Source organism: Phascolarctos cinereus, unplaced genomic scaffold (assembly GCF_003287225.1).
Source record: "Phascolarctos cinereus isolate Bilbo 61053 unplaced genomic scaffold, phaCin_HiC Scaffold_726;HRSCAF=1367, whole genome shotgun sequence".
In the NCBI taxonomy this organism is placed as follows: domain Eukaryota; kingdom Metazoa; phylum Chordata; class Mammalia; order Diprotodontia; family Phascolarctidae; genus Phascolarctos; species Phascolarctos cinereus.
In genome coordinates, this window is record NW_027556098.1 from 2,617,889 (window position 1) to 2,639,210 (window position 21,322).

A 21,322-nucleotide genomic window follows, 5' to 3' on the forward strand; every position below is an offset into this window, starting at 1 on the left:
GTTCCTAGAGGACACCATTTCCTGCCTCTGTTGGTTCGAAGAAGCCTCGAATGTTATTCAACATATTCAATAAATGTCTTGAGTGTTTCAGATTAGTCTGAGTTAGAAGCGCATTCTAATCTGCATTCATATCTGTCCTCTGATCCTTCTTACCTATTTGACCTTGAACAAATTACTTCATTTCTCTGGGCCTCAGTTTCCTCAGCTGTAAAATTAGAGGGTTTGATAAGATAGTCCCTGAGGCCCATTCTAGCTCCAAGTCTATGGACTTTATGGTTAATTTTAAAACACAACTTCCATTTCAATCCATTCCTATGAGAAAAAGCAATCTATGTGCATGGATTTAAGTATGTGATCCTTTAAAAGAAACACCACCCACATGATCCAATCTTGGCCAAATTATAAACATATTTGGTGCAATATGGACACCAGCCCAAGAACCATGAAATTACAGATGGAAAAAGTCTATCTTGTCATCTCTTACAACTTCTCTCCCTCCCTCTCCTTCTCCAACCTTGGTCTATTATATTTAGCATAATTCCCTTGTGGTCTGGGTTTTGACTCTCTTTCCGTCCAACATATCAGAGAATGTGTTATATGAACAATAAAACAAGTTCTGTCACATCTTCATACTAAAGAAACAAAAAAACAAAAACCCCACCTAATTTACATTTCCCAATAGTGCATTTCCTTTTTAGTACTAGGGGAAAAAATCAGGAGACAAGCAAAACAGTATTTTATGCAGTCATGGAATCACAAAATGTAAGTCCCAGAGGAAATTTTTCAAGATTTAAACCAACACCCTCGTTTTATGGATGAGGGAACTAAAGCCTAGAAATGCTAAATGAAGACATAACAAAAGGGTGTGGAAACAACGGGTAGTTCATACACCTACCATTCAATAATTCTGCAGGAAGGCAGTGAAAACGAGAGCTGCCTTGAGAATCAAGAGAGTTCTAGTCTCAGATTTGCCTCTACCTACCGGTAACACCTGGGACAAGTCATTTAAGGTCACTATACCTTGGTTTACTTATTTTTTTAAAAAGTAGAAGAGTTGGATTAGATTAGCTGTATGGTACTTCCAATTCTCAATTTAAATTATCACCAAACGCCAAACCGTCATTCAGGGCCTGAGGACTTTAACTTAGAAGTATATGAAATTGTGAATGTCAGCTCTATAACTTGATCAGAAGCAGACAGAAGAGACCTCAGAAACCATCCCACCCAACTCACTTATACAGGAATCCCGGCTACAGTGACCCTGACAAGCAGTCAATCAAGCTGGGAAATCCACTTAATGGCTCTACAATTAAAGACTAGGTTGTAAATTCTTTGAAGGCGGGAGCCATATATTAATCTTCGTTTGAATCCCTCCCCACTCCTAGCCCATGCTCTAAAGTCTTGGATCTATATAGTATGTGTCTGACAGATATGTGTTGATGGACTCGAAATATCTGAAAGGGGCTAATGTCAAGCCAAATGGGAAGAAATGAATCCCTGTACAGATCCAGAAATCATTCACAGTACAAATGCAAATGATGTGGATGATCACGAGGTCATAGCATCAGGCAGACCAACCTGGTAAGCAACAGCCTAAAAACAGATTTGTTCAATTAGAAGTAGGTATCAACCAACCTCCGATGAAAAAATGGGCAGAACAACCAATGGCTATCAATCAATAAACCCTATAGGTGTTACTTCTGCAGGCCAAATAACAATATGTATAGTAGAAAGGCACGTGTGTCTTTCTCCCACCCCGACCTTACCCATCCACCAATACCATGAGTAGTTCCATCTTTGAACAAGGACAATGATAAGGTCCCAAACAAACATGGCAAATTCCACAGTGATCCTTTCTTGACTTGCAAGTCTCAGGTAAACCAAACACTAAAACACGTTTGCCCAGTTTTCACAGGCTTAAAACCATTTCCCTTAATTTATTATAGTACTAATTAGGTAATATTAAAATGTATTTCTATTCAAAACCAGACCCTCCCTCCACCCCCAGATCCAAGTCAACCAAGAAATGCAATTCATCAAACATTTATTTTCTACTGTGTGCAGAAGATGTGATAAGACCCTGGAAGGGCAGCTGGGTGGCACAATGGATAGAGCACTGGCCCTGTAGCCAGGAGGACCTGAGTTCAAAGCTTACTAGCTGTGTGATCCCAGGCAAGTCACTTAACCCCAACTGCCTTGCCAAAAAAAAGACACCAGAGGAAGTTAAGTTTAAAGTATAGTTCTTACTCTCATAGAGCTTACAATCTAGTGGAGCCTCCTTTTATATACTACTTGCATTAAAGGCACTTTAGATTAAATATAAACAACAGCACACAAAAAGGAAAATTACAGGAGTTTTTTTGAAGTTAATGTACATTTTTATTTCAACATAGCACCCCAATTTAATGTATCGTACATTTTCCAAGTCATATGTGCAATAGCATAAACTACATACTAAACAAATATTTTGATCAATGTGAAAAGAGGCAGTAAGGTTAGTCTGTGGGCCCTATGTACAAGTCAAAATACAAATATACAGTAACTTCAGAGATTTAATCATAAAGTCAGTGATAACAATGTTCCAATACCATTGTGATACCAAGTGATTGAGATGATGGTTAAGTAAAATGTTAACACAACTTCTTAACTCATTATCCAGAAAGATAATGGAATAAAAGCATCAGATATATACATTTCCTTTTTAAAACTCATCACATTCAGATGCAGCTGCAGTATAGGGAAACCTGGATTAGAGGACCTGGATTCAAGTCCTAACTCTCTTGCTCACTGGCTGCATGTAATCTTGATTAAGTTAGGCTCTCTGAGCCTCAGACTCCTCATCTGTGGAACAGGAATAATACTCTGATCTCAAGGGGGTTGTGTGAAAAGTGCTTTGACAAACTGTTAAAGCGCTATATACATTTGAACTATTATTAAAGCATGACTTTTGAAAAAATAGACATGTTTGCTTTAGAGGTTAAAATAGAGTATCTAATTTTATGTCTAATTTTTACGTCTACGAAGACCAAAGAAAGGTCTTCTTGCCTTTGATCCATTTAATGTGCCTGAATTGTGCTAAGAGTAATAGGTTTTTTTTTTTTAATGTTAAGTCTATTTCCTAAACTGGTTGCAGTAAGGGCTTTTATCGGCTGCTCTTCTCAAACTCAGATGACCCATATCTCTGCAATGGGATGTTTATTGTTACCTATTCCTTTAATACAACCTCTACTGAGCTCCACCCTATACCAACTAGTGAGATGTTGTTTGTCTTTCATTTTCAAAGAGGACCAATGACATCACGGGTGATAGCTTGACTTGAGAGTAAATTGGATTTAAGTGAGGCAGAGCTGTAAAAAGCCATTGTCTTTGTGATATGGGTATATCATACAGCAGTATGACTGAGGAACCTCAAAGTCTCTTCATTGTAGTCCAGTAATTCCAGTTCTACACTTCTCAATTCAGATGTGATCTGGTCCTTAAGGTTAAAAATTAACCTTCCCAATCTTTCCCAAAATATCCCACAGTAATGAAATCAGCTAAAAAAAAAAAGCTACAGGTGAAATTTCAAAGCACAAAATAGCAAAACTCTTCAACGGGTTGAAGGCATTCCAAGTCCTTTGTAACTAGACCAAAACTTTCTATAGCCAAATTTCTGTAACTCTTTCACATATTTATACACGTGCATACGCATGTGTGAATATATACATACATATATGTGTATATATGTGTGTGTGTGTGTGTGTGTGTATCTCAAAACTCCGTGCCATTTTAAGCTTTAATAGCTTCTGGGAAATCATGTGTGTATGTTTGTATGTCTGTGTATTCATACAAACAACGTATATAAGGGTAGGTATGTGCATCATGTAATATACACAAGGGGGTACAGGGAATTTATAATCAGAAAGACCTGAGTTCAAGTCTTTCCTCTGACATGCTGGGTGTGTGACCTTAGGTAAGTTATTTAACTGCTCAGTGCCTCAGAAAACTCTCAAAGACTCTAAATGGCAGAGTCAATGTCCTTCTGCATTGGTAGAGGGTGTGTGTTACCAAAACCAATGAAACCACACGTCATGTCCCCCCCAAACACACACACACACACACACACACACACACACACACACACACACACACACTTTCCTAAACATAGATATTTTGTTGAGTATCTAATTTGCACCCATAGTAGGCAGTTATGTACATTCACTTGCCAAGACTGTTTGGTTTGCTAGAAAAAGACCTCATAAACATATCTGGTGAGAGTCAAATTATGTGACAACAATGCATATGTTAATTCTAGATACTTACATCTGAGTCACTTGGAAGAAGGAAATGTAGGGAAAAGGCCAATGTCATTTGGAAATAAACCAAAGTAAATAAGTCCATTCAAACAGATTTTTCTGAGATTGAAGCTATAAGCAGGTCATCATCAATAGCAAAAGAACCATATTTTTGATTACTCACCTTAAAATAATGCTAAGACTTTACATTTTAGGTCCAATAAGCCACAAATTGCTGAAGAGAATTCTTATCATAATGATAGATTCTCCAGAAGCTTAAAGAAGACTTTACTCTCATGAAGAATGAAGGATGAGTCTGTATTGAGCAACAGCCATCTAATGTAATTTATTACTTCTCAAAAAGTAAAGAGCTTCTGTTTAGAAGAACATCTAATTCTATCACTTTCTTCACCTTGAAATTTGACTTTTTTTTCTTCTAACTTGGTCACAAACAGAAAACATCACTGGATCTTACCTTTCTTAAAATGTCATTTCTTTTATATTTAACATCTTTATTAAATATTATTATGGACCCATTATTTAAGTTACCAAACAAAGAAAAATCAAACGGCCTTTTTTATGACTTCTGAAAGACACCAAGTATGACAGGCAGTGTGACACAGTAGAAAGAGACTTTTCTTTGAAGCCAGGAAGGTAAGTGTTCAAATTTCCCCTCTAATACCTCCTGGCTGACCCAACCTCTCTGCACCCAAAGCAAACCTCTAAGACTCTAAATTGCAGAGGAGATGCCCATCTGCATTAGTAAAGGAAGTTCCTCACTAGGAACTGTCTATATTGATTAAATTACTTACAGGTCCAATAAAAAGTATCAGATCTATTACTAAATTCACCATGGCAAATCAAAATTACATTACCTTTTTTACTCAACTAAAATATACAAAAGAAAATAATATGTTAAAAGCCTACAGTTTTTCAGTCATGATGCTTCCTACCAAGGCCCCTTCCCCTAACAGAAACAGTCACATGACACAAGTGCAGACAGAGGAGATTCCCTCAAAGACAAGAAATCAGCCAGGTGAGAATAGCCTTCTTCTATAACACTATTTTAGAGACTACTGACTACAGACTAGAGACTATTTTTCACCTAAATGGAAAAACCACCTTAGCCAAAGAGTTTCTTGGTACTTTAATAATTTAGCCTCTTTGGATGGTATGCAATACAGATCTGCTTCAATTCTACTCCCTAGAAATGTTATAGCCAAAATCCAATGATAACATACTAATGATGATAGCATGTTAATACAATGATGGTAGCTACAGTATTTTCTAGTCTCATTTCTCATTATAAAGCAAGTAAAAAGGTACAGGAAAAAACAAATGGGTGGTAGGAATCCTAAAATAAAGTTGTACACAAATGTGCATATATGTACCTTATAGGGGCATGCACACTTCAAATAAAGATTTTTAATATAGATGTGTACACACACACACACACACACACACACAGAGATGCTGACTGGCTAGGTAACACTGGATAATAGGACATTTAATGCTCACTTTAAAGATACAAGATTTCTTTAGTGTGAATATGCCCCTTACCAATGCAGATCCCAACCTTTCCAAGCCTTGGTAGACAGGCTTTGTGAGCTACAGTGGCCAAAATAATGTCATCATAGGATGGCCAACCTTTCTGAATCTAGTGAGATCAGTCCTTGGACAAGAGGTATACCAACTAATGCCAAGTCCACAAACATCATAGCTCTTTTTTAAAAATCACCTTCAGACATTTAATTAATTAGGGTCATAAATAAGTGAAGCCAAGACAATCTGGGTCAATATGACTTCACTCTTTGATATAATTTCAAACACTGATGATATTTCAATTGCTCTGATTGTCCAATGTGAAAAAGAAAAAAATAAAATAAAAAAACAAACCAAAAAAAAAAAAAAGAAAAGAAACTAATCCAGGTTATACATTCCTAGCATTGGATTATTAAGTGGTCCTATATCATGATGAGAAAATCATTTAAGCTTTAAAAAATGAAAACATTCTAATATATGTATTTATTTATAGCATGAGTAGTGGAGTATGAAATGCTATCCAGAACATGTTAGAAAACTGCAATGATAAAAGTATGAACATGGCTCTTTCTTCTATGTGCAGCACAAACCAAGCAAGATCTTAAAGGTTTAGGCTGAAACCATTATTCCTAAAATTTGCTATTGCTAAAGGAAACTTTTAAAAAGCAGTTTACCTAAAATATGACCTGACAGACTCAATGTCAGAAGAGTCAGCATACTTTTTGAATAGTATGTGTGGGTGTAGAGGCAAGTAGGGAGGGAGGAGAAGAGGTTGGAAGGTTAGAGAAGAGGAGTAAGGAATTGAGAAGAAAAAAAATGAAGTCGGAAGAGATCTAGGAATTTTCTTCCTTTTTGCATGGGTGTGAGCATGCAAGTATATGTATAAGCATGTATGGGGGGGGTGTAGGTGTGACTAGGTCCTCCTTTCTCATTAATGATCACTAGGGAATTTTCACCTGCTCCACTTTTCTCACTCACCCCTCCTACCCCTCCTTAGGCAGCCAGGTTGGTGGCTCTCCATTCCTTGCCATTGGTTGGCGTGGTCACCCAATCCAGCTTTGCTCAATCTCAAGCAATCCACCAGCCTCAGCCTCCCCAGCAGCAGGGGTTACAAGCATGTATCACCATATCTGACTCTGGTTTTCAAAGCATTTTCAAAGTTAACAAAAATAAAAATCTTCAAATTTCACCAAATAAAATTCCTCAAATACTCTGGGATTTCATTTGAGTGGGGGGAAAAATTCTCTCACAAAGACAATGATGGGAAAACTCATGCCTGAGACTGCTCCAGACAAATAAAGTCTTAAAAAAAATTTGCTTCTGCCCAAAGTGCCTCATTATGTTTATATTTAAGATTCAAACCCAAATGCTGCAATCCATTTCCAACAGAATTCTACACTCTCTTCACAACACACAAATATACATACAAATACATACATACCCAATCCATCTTAGGGATAACCAAGTCGGGTACATTAAGCATGAAGAGAAAGAGCAATGATAAGGTGCTGCTATTTGCAGCACTGTGGCATTCAGCTAGACCTGACCTTGAACTATAGCCCATTTTGAAGCAGGGCAGTTATGCAAGAAAGGAGCCAATTAGTTCACCTTTCTAAGTGCTTTTAAACTTCACGTGTCCCAGGTAGAGACAAAGCACTCCTCTGGTGCTGACATCCAGGGGAGAAAGTGCCTATATGAACTTCTGTGGGGCTAAAAATTCTACAAGTGGAATTCAATATTTTGTATCAACAGTCTTGGGACAGGTAAGCGGTGTATTGGATATGAATCCCAAGCCTGGAGTCAGGAAGACTCAACTTGGTGAGTTCAAATCTGGCCTCAAACACTTACTAGCTGTGCAACCCTGAGAAAGTCACTTAACCCTGTTTGCCTTAGCTCCTCATTAATAAAATAAACTAGAGAAGGAAATGGCAAACCACTCCAGTACCTTTGCCAAGAAAATCCTAAATACAGTGACGAAGAGTCAGAAATGAACAAACGACATATATCATCTGTGTATAGTACAAATGGTCTTGTCTGGCTAAATTGAATTTAATTATACTCTTATGGCCCCCCACATTCTACTACTACTATGTAGTGATGTGTTTGATGTAAGCTTTGGCCTTCATCCATTCCTTCTGCCCATTCAGTGTAACCCAGTGATATAGTCCAGGTTAACAAACACACAGACACAAAGAAAACAGCAACTCCATTCCAGGAATGATCATATTGTATTGGTATTGACCATTTCTACCATTTTTCTAGTCTGTATGTACTGCAGCTTAAGCAAAGAACTATAAAGAGGAATTTGTCAGCCCAGACCGTCTCTTGGACTTTCTTTAGATTTTTAAACTTGTACTTTTATACATGCTGCATCTATATGGAACAGAAATGAAGATTTGGCAACTCTTTATTTACCTTTTATCAGATTAGATCATAAAAAAATCCATCTAGTTTGACTATCCACCCTGATGAAATGAACCAGATACATATCAAATCTCTATTTTCATCTTGTGCTGTGTAATCACGGAGAGCCTCTGAGCTTCAATATAAAATAAGGATTATATATTTATAAATAGATATGAAATATAAATGGCACTCGCTATATCACCAATTTCTTGGCAAATGAGAGTGGTGGGCACAGCTTCAGTCTAAATTTGTTGCTACTCTTAGATTTATTTACTTAGCCATATAATATTATGCCCTAAGACAAGCCTATTGAAATCACATACCCAGGATACCAAAACTAGTACATACGAATTATAAATGCAAATATAAAACAAGCATCCTGACAGCAAATAACAAGATTCCATACAAATCAGGAATTCTTTAAATAAATAATGCACTAAATTTATTGAAGAGCTAGGGAACTAGATTAATTTTTGGTGACAAATTCCATCTTTGAAGACCCTGAAGTATTTGGGAATGGACCAACATGAGACAAATTCCACTCTCTAGCCACAATCTCAAGTTTGACCATTGGCTGGAGTACTTTTCCACCTGCATACAGAAACATAGGGATGGCAAGTGAGGCAGGAGGGTGGGGGAGGAATAGGAAACACATCACATTCCACTCTTCCCATAAGATGTGCTCCAGCAGTGAGAAGGGAAGACCTCAGCACAGAGGTCAGCTACTCCCATTCCCACCCAAAGATCACAAGACTGTGACTGGGCGAAGTTGTTCCAATTGGTTTTCCAAAGCAATCCGTTCTTGATGAACTTCCTAAATCATCCAAAACAAAAAGAAACAAACAAAAGGTTATAAAGAGAATATTTCTAGCTAAGGGTTTATCCCTGCTCCTACACCTAGTGTGAAAAATACATATTTCTAGGAAAATATAAGCATATTTCATACTTACTTCAAATGCGCAGATTAGGAAGCAATAGAGTCAGTGATGGTGAAGAAATCCATCTATCAGCAAACATTTACAATTAGGCAGTAAGAATGGATGGAGTGCTGGATCTGGAGTTCTATGATCTATATCACCCTACTAGACTAAGTTCCATGAGGCAAGGGACTGTGGCTAATCTAATTTTTTTAGTACCTCCTCTAGCATCTAGCACAATGCACTGTACACAGTAGGTACTTAATAAATGTTAGTTGAACTGAAATCAAAATTTAGTTGAATTCTTTGCTGCCACCACTGAAGGGTAAAAAGGATATTTTTTTCCTCCCAAATCCAGGCTCAGACACTTACTAGATGGCTGATCTGGGGCAAGTCACTTAACTACTATCTGCCTCAGTTTCCTCATCTATAAAATAAAGACATGTTATTAGGATGAAAAGATATATTTGTAAAGCTGTGTACTCCAGCCAATTTGTAAAGCATTTTGCAAACCTTAAAGTGTTATACAAATGCTAGCTCTTATAATTTTTTATTCTCTGCCAAGCACTGTACTAGGTTCTAAGGATATAAAGACAAAAGGAAGAGAGAGAGAGAGAGAGAGAGAGAGAAGAGAGAGAGAGAGAGAGAGAGAGAGAAAGAGAGATGGAAAGAAGGAAGGAAGGAAGGAAGGAAGGAAGGAAGGAAGGAAGGAAGGAAGGAAGGAAGGAAGGAAGGAAGGAAGGAAGGATAGAAAGAAAAATATTCCCTGCTCTCAAGGAGCTTACATCCTATTGGAGGAGACAAGATATACATAAGTACGCAAAAATACATTTTAAAAAGAGGATATCACTAAAGAAAATCCTTTGTACCCTCCTAAGAAGTATGAAAGGGTATTCAGATCTTATTACCTCAACCGGATTCCTAAGTGAGAGTCATAGCTGAACTAACATAGCTCTTTCCTACCATTTAGACCTCACACAGTACTCTGTTTTCATGTCCTTTATGATATACTACCTTATATGACATATTGATTTGTACCACAATTATTTGGGGACAATTCATGAGATAACTAGGTGGCATAGTGGATAAAGAACAGACTTAAGTTTAAATCCTGCCTCAGACATTTGCTAGCTGTGTGATCTTGGCCATCAAAACTTTTCTGAGCCTCAGTTTCCTCATCTATAAACTAAGGGGTTTGGCATCAATGGCCTCTAAGATCCCTTGCAGCTCTAAATTTATGATTGTATATTCCCTACTAGACTAAGTTTCATAAGGGAAGGGACTACAGCTAATCAGTCTTTCATATCTCTTCTAGCACCTAGCACAATGCACAATTCACAATACAACAGTAGGTACTTAATAAATATTAGTTGAATTGAAACTACGATTCAGTTAAATTCTTTGCTGCCACCACCCTAGGGTAAAAGGAGGGATAAATTTTTCTCCTAAGAACAAGCCGTGTCCTGAATTTCTCTCTGCCCTCTCTGGCTTTTTTCAGCAGTAGATACTGTCCAATCCCACGGGGAAGATTCAGGTTCAGAATGAAATATTATCACAGTGTGGAAGAAGGTCAGTACAAAATTATGCTGAGTAAAAGCCGTTAAGTATAGTTCATGTTATTCAGGGACATAGACTGAATGAAATTCCTAACACCTTCAATGTATTCCAACTATCATTCCCCTTTAATCTGCAGACCTGATGGGGTGCTAATGATGGACCCCTAAAGGGTCCTGAACTTTCCAACAAATTTCAGGAACCCAGCACCTGAACCCAGTCTTTGGCAGTTGCTTGAGGCATCTGGACCACCCCAGCCCACCTTGATTACTTAGCTTACTTGCCACTCCTAGATTCCATCCAGATCGTCCTTTCTATATAAAAATATCCATTTTAACCTCATCAAATGCTCAGATTCTTAAAATCTGGTCCACTTGTATTGGTGTCACAAATAGTACAGACTCACTAGAATCTGGCCTGCTTCTACTGGTGTTACAATAAACTCGATACTTGGACTGAAAGAAGGCTTGAGTGGTAGAATTCTTTCAAGGCAGACCCGCACCCCGTACCCTTGTATTTTAGGGTTCCCAGCACCCCTAGACAGGAAACATAGTTTGGTTCCCTGTTACCAGGAATTGCCTGACTCCCTCAAACCCTTCTCTAGCCAAGAATGGAAGGTATGTAAGCCTCCCATCTCTCTTACCCCTTTCTCTCTGCAGTCGGGGTCATTCTCCAAGCACCTAGGAAGGCTTGGAGGAGTTTTCAGGTCTGATACTCTCAGGCTCTTGGTCTAATGGTTTGGTTTGAGGCCATGGATCTGGGCACACCTTCTGCTACACGGGGGATGGACACTCTGTCTGGAAGCGTATGCTCAATTCTCTTAATTCTCTAGGACGCTAGGGAATTAGGAAAACTGCAGGCGCTTTTTGGTTTCCTGAGGCTTACTTCCCTCTACACCCTGGGATTCTCCTTCATGAAGGGACTCCCCATCCTCACATACTTGCCTGCAGGATCCTCCTTGTCTTTTGGCCTCATGGCCACGGGATCCTCGAAGGCAGACTCAGAGGGACTTCACCAAGATTTACCCCTAGCTTAGAAGTAGAAAAACTTGGTCTCCAAGACACTGAAAAGGAAAGCTTTGTGCCTAGCCTCAATATGATCTAGAGGACCAATAAAAATTGTAAAAGTTCAAAAAAGATTCTTAAAATTCTTCTTCCTATAGTCCCAGCTGTGACCAGGCTAAGGCTACAGAGAAAAATTAGAACAGCTAAAAACATCTTAGCAGATTCTGGAGGTTTTGTGATTGATAATTAAGGCATTTTTGAAACATCTCCTTACAACCCTGGTCACTCTCTTCCCCCACTCCCTTCCCTTGAGTAAAGAGGGTATCTCAGTTCAGGGATTGCAAACAGTCCTGGTTTTTTCTGTTAACCCCTCTCATCCCAGATCAGACTAAGAGAAGAGAGTGTTGGAGAATGATAGGGAATTTGAGTCACTCTCCCCCACCTTTGAATTCACCCTCCCCCACTCGGTGAAAGGAGGGAGGGGGAAGGGACAGCAGCTATAGGGGCCCCACTGGGAACATCCCTGGCCCTTGGGCACCCTGTATCCCACCTAGAAAATCTGGAAGTATCACCCAGGTTCAATGTATCCATGGGTCAAGACAGCTCGAGGTAAGAAGCCAGCCAGCCTCTGAACTTGGGTAAGCCCACTCTTTTAAAAGTTGTAGTTTTAACATGTTAATAATGAGATGCCAATTTTCTATGTGAAGTGATTTGGAAGTGCAACTGATGTCATCTGAAGTTTATTATTTGTGTTACAGCTAAAATAATTTGGCTATCACTTATGAAAATTGTAAGATTGTTGGTTATCATTTTAATGCTAAAACCTAAAACTGTTAATTAATTACTGTGTGTGTGTGTGTATGTGTGTGTGTGTGTGTGTGTGTGTGTGTGTGTGTGTGTGTGTGTGAGACAGGAGATGAGGTGAAAGCCTCATCCAGATTGGTTCTGCCCATTCAGAGCAGTCCTCAGGACTAGTCAAAAGGCACAGCCCACGGCAGCTTTAAGGGTGGATGAAGCAGATAGGAAGGCACTTCTCTGCAGTCCCTGTCAATTCCCCTTTATTTTGTAAACCTGCCAAAGAACTTGTCTGGGTTATGGAGTTCCTAAACAATGAGCTTGGCTTGCCAAGAATTTGCAAGTATATAGAAATGGTCTTTAACAATTGGCTTTTACACCAGGACAAATGTAAATCCTGGTAAATTTTCCCTAAGCTGTGATTAGCGAAACTTGCTATTTGAGGTAAAAGTTCATGGGACTGTAATTTATTTTATTTTGAGCTGTCTGATGGATCATAATAATCCATCCATAATCAATAGTCAATATTCCTGAGATTAATAATATCTGAGAGAAATGCCACAAGCTACTCAGACAGAATGATAAGGTGGAGGTCTGCATCTGGGAAAAACTGAGAGGACAATTTTAGCCTCAGTCTAAGATGGGATGCTCTTGGATCAGTTTCCCTAATGTGGTCCTTTGAAAAGGAACGTTACCCACCTGGCTATTCCTGAGTCTGGCTATGAGGTGGAATTGATACTGAATAGTTGGAAAACTGAATTATCTGAATTCTAAGGATGTTTTATCTTATCACCCTTGGTATAAATTTTGTCCCTGCTTTACCATTTTACAGAAAATTTCTATAATCAGGGCAAGTGGTCAGTAAAAGATATAAGCACAATGCAAGTGTGTGAGATTTTGCTGTTTTGACCCGAATGTGTAGTCATTCTATCTCCCAAAATACTGCAATTACATCAGAAGTATCTTCAGTGTGGTTTGGAGAAGAGAATTTCAGTTCAATCAGTTTTCTTAGAGGGAGGTAAACTAATTGACCTAGCCCTTACTTAAGTATCCTCCCAAGTCTTTTGTTATAATTGGAGCAAAAGTCAGCCTCTAGCAAACTCATTTGTGTAACATCTGAACCCCAGGGTAGAAAACTTCTACCTACAAAAGCATTGTTACTTCTCAATATCATCTGATCCTCCTAAAGGAATTAGAGAGCGGGAATTTTGAGAAAATTAATACGATCAGATAACCCTGTACAATTCTAATGGGGCTCTTGCTTTGTTTCTTTATTTCCCCCCATTCTGACATCGCTTTTACTTCTCTCTATATTTGGGCCCTACATATTGAACTCACTTGTCAGACTTGCTTGTCAGATTTTTGTCTTCTAGACTATGAGCCATTCACCTACCGTTGGTAGCAAACAGCAGGTGCCAGCTCATATCCACCCACCATCCCCTGGATGCAGCCTGTGCTTGGTTCCAGTCAACCTCCTCCCTGGAACCCCCTTGTGGCAGGGACAGCTCTACACCCTTTGCCAGCAGGAAGCAGTTTTAGAAGCCAAGACTTTTGCCCCCTTGCCCCAAAAGTTTTTGGTTCCCATTTGTTTGAGGGAGGAATGATGGGGTGCTAACGATGGACCTCTAAAAGGCCCTGAACTTTCCCATAAATTTCAGGAACCCAGCACCTGACAGTCACCTGAGGCATCTGGCCCACCCCAGCCCACTCTGATTACTTAATTAGTTTACTTGACACTCCTTAATCCCATCCAGACCCCTTTCTCTGTTACCTCTGGACCACCCCAGGCTACTTGCCACTCCTAGATCTCCTCCAGATCTTCCCACAATCTTTCTGTAAAAAGTATCCATCTTTTCCTCACCAAATGTTCAGATTCTTAAAATCTGGCCTGCCTCTATTGGCATCACAAATAGTACAGACTCATTAGGAGTCTGGCCTATTTCTATGGGTATTACAATAAACTCACTAGTTGAGTAGAAGGAAGGCTTGAGTGGTCAAATTCTTTCAAGGCAGACCTGTACCCTGTACCTTGGGTCCCAATAACCCTAGACCAAAACAGACCCATTTCCTAGGTCTGACCAGGTCCCGGGTCCTGCCTTTCATTTTCCCACTTCTGATTGACCTAGTCACGATGTGGTCAGTCAGACGTGGGAAAATGAAAGGCAGGTCTCCAAACAGGAATGACTCATCCCTGAGAATCCTGGAAGAGAAGCAATAAGAAGTAGGTAGCTCTGGACTGCCTACTTTATTTTATATTATACATACAGAATAAGAAAGACTCACATTCAAATCTTGCCTCATATACCTAATTAGCTATGTGATCCTGAGCAAGTCACTTAACTTCTCTGCAAAATAAGGATAATAATAACTCCCAACCTCTCAGGATCACTGAGAGGATCAAATTAGATAACAAATATAAAGTAATTTGCAGACCTTAGAGTAGTTTATAAATAGTAGCTATTCTTATTTATTATTATATTGCTAATTATGATTCCATGATGTAGTGGATAAAGCACTGGGTTTGAAGTCAGGAAGACCTGAATTCAAATCCAGCCTCAGACACTTAACTAGCTATGTGACCTGGGCAAGTCACTTAACCTCTGTCTACCTCAATTTCATCATCTGTAGAATGAGGGCAATGATAGCCGCCTGCCTCCCAGGGTGTTGTGAGAATCAAATGAGACAATAATTGTAAAGCACTTAACTCAGTGCCAGCATGCAGTTGGTGTTTAATGAATGCTCATTGCCTTCCTTCTTCCTTCTACAAATAAGAAGCATCCCTGTTTGCTCTCAGTGTGTCATGTATATAAAGCCTCACTGGTGTTATGTATATAAAGACATGAGGAAAGGATCATGGGATCCTAGGTTTAGAGATCAGAGAGTCCAATCCCTATTTTAGAACTGAAGAAACAGAGAGATTTGTGGCTCAACCAAGGTCATATAAATAATACACATCTGAGGTAGCATTCAAACCCAGGCCATTCTAACTCCAAATCCAATGCCTTAGACACAACACCATGAGCTCTGGGTAGAGTTCAGAATGCCCTGTCTGGGAATTTAGTGGGGACTTCTCTAAAATGTCTTGTTTAAAACCCGCATGCCCAGCAGTTGGGGGGAATAAAATTCAAGTTACAGAGTACTATTAAGAATGACAAATAGAGGGGGAGCTAGGTGGCACAGCGGATAGAGCACCAGCCCTGAAGTCAGGAGGACCTGAGTTCAAATCCAGCCTCAGACCAAACACTTGACACTTACTAGCTGTGTGACCCTGGGCAAGTCACTTAAACCCAATTGCCTAAAAAAAAACCTAGCAATAATAATAGCTAATATTTATATAGTGTTTACTATTTGCTGGGCACTGTGCTAAGTGTTTTGCAATTATTACTCATTTGATCCTCTAAACAACCCCAGCAGATATGTGTTATTATTACCTCCATTTTGCAGATAAGGGAACTGAAAACAAATATATTATACATATAGAATAAGTGTGTTCTATATGTATAATATATTAAATATAAATATATACCATATCAAATGTGTACATGAATAAAAGAACTGGCTGAATTTGCTAATTCTGTTGGTATTAATTGAAAAATTTAACCATTTCCTAGCTAATGTACTTTTATATATTTTGTTTCATGGTCCAGGCCAGTGAATATGTACACAAACGTATACACACAGACACACACACAAACTTGCCCATGATCATACAGTTAATAAGTCCAACATTGGAGCTGGAATTAGGGTCCAGGTCCTCTGACTTCCAGGTTCAACATTCTTTCCACTAATGCTTAGTACAATGCCTGGCACATACTAGGCACTTTAACAAACATTTATTGACTGACACATTAGGTTGCCTTTTATATACTAGTGAGCTGGATCTGAGACTGGAATTAAATTTTGAAGGATGGTTAGAATTCAGAAAGGAAGAAGAAAAGGAGAGAAAGGACATTCATGGAAGTCAGAGAATTATACTTAATCAGAACTAGAAGGAACCCTTGAGATCATCTACTTTAGGTGTTCTTAACCTGTGAAATATATATGTGTGTAGGCACACATATATTCATGCACACATATGTATGTATATACACACATATATATGGGTATTACGTGTGTATATATGTACACTACATAAACATCACTTGTACCACATACACACATATAACACACATATGTATAGTAGGTGGGTGCGTACATAACAATTTATGTATTATACATGTGCATATTTATCATATATTGAATGTACGTATCATATGTATTGTATGTATGTGTATATATCTATATATCTATATATATACATGTTATATAAACTATCCCATATCAACTACGTAAACTATCTCATACACACCCCTATACATACATAAATACATACATATATATATATATATATGTGTGTATATATATAAATATGATACATATTTGTATATATAGTGGCTATAGACATATATTTATGCAATATATTTATATCTTGTATATAGGTTCATATATACATGGATACATATACATACATACATACATACATACATACATACATACATACATACATAAAATGTACAAGCAAAGCTAGCATGTGTAGAACACAGTAAGCATTCACATCCAGCTAGGTAGTAGCACTGGTTAGAAACTTTTTTTTTTTTGGTGAGGCAATCAGGGTTAAGTGACTTGCCCAGGGTCATGCAGCTAGTAAGTTTCAAGTGTCTGAGGCCATATTTGAACTCAGGTCCTCCTGACTCCAAGGCAGGAGCTGCCCCTGGTTAGAATCTTTAAAGCAGGCTTGCACAACTTCTGCCCATGGCAGGCATGCCAAAGGATTTCAGGCGGCCCACAAAAAAATGTAGGGGAAAACATCTTTTGCATGTAGAGGAAATCCTTTGGCATGCTACAAGCGGCCACAGGGCCGCAAGTTGTGCAGGACTGCTTTAAAGACTTATATGTAGGTAAGGTGCATGGAGCAGCATTTTTTATTTTACTATTGTTCCAACCCCTAAACATTAAGTCTGAAGAATATTAGACATTAGGACATTAAGTCTGAGGTCAGAAGGATATTACTTAACTTCCTCTCTCAAATATTTGAGAATGAACTTTTGGTAGTCAAATCAAATCAATCAGCATTTATTAAGTACTTACTCTGTGCCAGGCAAGGTACATCCCCTCCCTCCCTCTTTTTCCTCCAAAGAACCCAGAGGGCACAACCAGCAGCAAAGGGGTAGAAAATGGTAAAGATTCAAATTATGCTTCATGTCAGGAAACACTTTCTAACAATTAGAACGGTCCAAAAGTGGAATGGGCGGACTCAGAAATTATTGGGTCTCCCAATAATACTGGGTCTTCCATAATAAGAAGTTCCAAGTAAAAGTTGGATGTTCATCTGCTTGCTATACCATGGTGGAGATTTCCTCTCCTGGCACGGGTTGGACTAGGGGCCACTGAAGTCTATTTTCCAACTCTGATATTCTTTGACATTGTGAGTCCAGGAGCAAAGCTGCCAGTCTCACCCACAAGGAAGGATCGGCTCTGTTGGCATTGGTGAAAAATAACTGGATGCTCCAAGTCTAATGAACCAATTTTCAAATTATTATTATTGTTTATTCATTTTTTTTTTGGCAATTGGGGTTAAGTGACCTGCCCAGGGTCACACAGTTAGTAAGTGTCAACTGTTTGGTCTGAGGCTGGATTTGAACTCAGGTCCTCCTGATTTCAGGGCCAGTGCCCTATCTACTGCGCCACCTAGCTGCCCCATGAACCAATTTTCAATGCATTTCCTCACCTTGAGCTGCTGTTGGAGCTCGCTGTTCAGCCTGGCTAGCACTGCGTTGGCCTCCTTGTTTTTCCGAATAGCCGTCTGGATTGCCTTCTTCTGCTTAGAAGACTGTCTGCCAGGAAGAGAAGTAGAAAATAATTTAGTCAAAAAGGACTCTTAAATGTTATTGACCCCAGCCCTTAAAGATGGAGGACAGCTTCAACTGACAAGGGCCCCACCCTCCAAAAAAATCTATTTTTAAAAAATAAAACAAATGGCATTACTAGGCTAATAACAACTAAAAGAAATACCATTTCTTTTACATTTATAGAACATAAATATATTTGAGTTGCATATTTCATAACCTGAAGAATGGCTATGATTTGGGGCTATTCAAATACTTGATCTTTCATGTATTCCAAGACATTTTAGTAAAAAATGTCTTTCTGGCAAACTAGATTAACTAAAATGCTCTTTGTCTATAAGTATCAATGACATTTAAAGAGCTACTCATGCCCTTTGGGCAAGTCTTAAGAACAGAAGCATGTTCTATGAAGAAGCAATTCTATAACACATAGAAAGCCTGCGTTATGTTGCTTTTTTTTCATTACCAGAGCCAACAGCACGAAAATGGTATTGTGTGTATGTGCCTGCGTATCATTGGGGCTTTAAAATTAATGCAAAGCATATCTAATAGCAGCCAAGGACATTAAGTCTCTTGCAGATCCAAAAAGAAGAAGCTTCCCCCCCCCCCAGCCATGATGCCTATTTCCTTCACCCCAGCTTAGCTCATTCCTAAGCAGGACAGACCTGACTGTCAGGATGGGGAGAGTCATGCAAATCACAGGACTGGCTTTCCTGGAGATGATCATCCAGAAATCCAATCAAAAGGACGCGGTTTCTGGACAGCAGGCTTTACCCTGCCTACACAACCTATTGGCTGTGACAACTCAATTTATTTTGTGAAAAATGCTCTGATGTTATAACTGAATGTTTTCAAAGCACATGCAGTATGCCATCCACTGTACTGGATGTCAAGGGAGATATAATCCCAGGCCCAATGGGTTCAGAAATTGATGACATGGAGATCCAGGAGAGGAAGATGACATACACATTAGAAAATTTGGTCACAACTAGATGCTACGTTATGTCCTACAGTGTCCCAAACAGCCACCCAATGAGACGGCAGTGCTGTGACTGATTGATTGACTGATTGATTGTCAGAGCACTGAATGTGAGGGACAACATAAGACATGGGCCATGGGCCTAAGGACGAACAGTCGTGGGGGATAGAACAAACCTAAGAAATCCTGGGATTGTTCCACAGATTAGATTTTCTCAAAGGATTCAGGCTATAATTCAGATGCCTGGGCTTTCCACAATATAGATATAGATGAGGTCTGTCAGGGGTCTTCCTCTTCTAAATCCCAAGTTTCTATGGTCTACTTAGCCTAGAGCTTTCCTAAGACTCTTTCAAACTACGGACAGACTGGCATTCTGGCTGTATCTCCCAGGTCTGGTTTGGACAAGAGTAAACTCCATGAGTTAGTTTCTTGTTCTAATTCAGGACCCTTAGTTCAGTCAAAGTTAGCCTGATCTCTGAGAAGCAATGGGAGAGAGAAGAAGGAGTGTAAAAAATAATGTCATCAGAAGTCTTCAACTCCATCAACATCAGCACCATATACTAAGAATACCAAAAAACTCAGCATTTATATTATATGTGGGACCACAGAGAAAATCTTCTTGGCCTATTGCCTTGTCCCTCCTCCAGCTCCCTACATGAAATCAGATCACCATTTCTGAGTGCTGAAACTGTACTTGTTCCTCTTTCTTTATTTGGAAATTAATTTTCATTAGGGATGCCAATCATCTTCCCTACACACACACACAGGAGAAAAAGGAGAACTACAGTACAGTCCAATAGGTCATGGGAAAGAATGCTAGATTTAAAGTCAGAGGATCTGAGTTCAAATTACAGATGTGTCACTTATCCTCATAAAAACAGAATGATTATAGTTAGAAATCTCCACCACGAGGTGTCATGCTACACAGAGCACTGGGCCTGACAGAAACACCTGAGTGCAAACATTTAAAGACATTTAAAATCTGTTTGCCTTAGTTTCCTCATCTGTAAAATGTGAATAATAATAGTACCTACGTCCCAGGGTTGTTGTGAGAATCAAATCATAAGCACAGTACCTGGCATATAGTGCTATAATAATGTTATTTATCGTTGTTGCTGTTGTTATTATTTTTATTACAGCTAACCAGCTAACATGGCTCCATCTCCTTCCCATGGACACTAAGACAGATAAATGAATAATGTCCCCTTGGGTCACATGGAAAGCTGAACCTCTCAACTCCTGGCTGTGGCTCCAGCAGCCACATTGGTTCACAACATCTCCTACCTCCAAACACATAAAAAGTTCTGTTCTCACAAATACATCCTCAGCAGCCACAAAAATAACTTAAAAATATAGAGCAGATAAGTCTCATTGCTTCTAAGCAAAACTCAATTTTTGTTGCTTGAGAGCTGTCAGCAGCTTATTACTGGTGATGTTATCTGAGGTCTACCTGTTGCTGAAAACCCAGGGTCCAATGCTCCCCCCTGGAATAAATCCCATTAACTCTACTGTTCTTAATGTATGGACAGCAGTGATTTTTGAAGCTGAATCTGCCAGTTGTAATTCTATTTATCTGACGATTTAATCATTTCTTAACTAATCTACTTTTGGCTAATTTTGTTCCATGGCCTAGGCTTGCCAGTACAAACGCATGTGTTTAAATTACTGTTCTGAGGCTGTCCCGATGCCTAAATAAACTAATTCTGCTACCAAATCAGGTGGCTGTACAAGACTTCTTGCACCTAGAAGTTCAGCCTCTGCAAGTAAGGCAGAAGAGAGAACGTGGACACCAGTTTTGGAAGTGACTCTAGAGTAGTTTGATAATAATAATAGTTAATTAACACTTATATAGCACTTACACTGTGCCAAGCACTATGCTAAGCACTTTACAGGTATTATCTCATTTGATCCTCTCAACAACCTTATCCCCATTTTACAGATAAGAAAACTGAGACAAACAGAGATT

General features: G+C 39.0%; 1 protein-coding gene across 8 annotated transcripts in view; it reads right to left on the reverse strand.

Moving 5' to 3' along the window:
* Nucleotides 1-8,025: 8,025 nt before the first annotated feature.
* Nucleotides 8,026-21,322, reverse strand: part of REPS2 (RALBP1 associated Eps domain containing 2) — a 352,146-nt gene continuing 338,849 nt past the window's right edge. For 7 of the 8 annotated variants that reach the window (XM_078146089.1, XM_078146082.1, XM_078146088.1 and 4 more), the window contains 2 exons: nucleotides 18,260-18,365; nucleotides 8,026-9,036 (listed from right to left, as the gene is read on the reverse strand). In XM_078146089.1, coding sequence (XP_078002215.1) covers nucleotides 8,968-9,036; nucleotides 18,260-18,365 — 175 coding nt within the window. In that variant the 3' untranslated portion in view covers nucleotides 8,026-8,967. Of the gene's footprint in view, nucleotides 9,037-9,172; nucleotides 9,226-18,259; nucleotides 18,366-21,322 lie in introns of all 8 variants that reach the window. The other variant, XM_078146083.1, reaches the window with a different exon arrangement.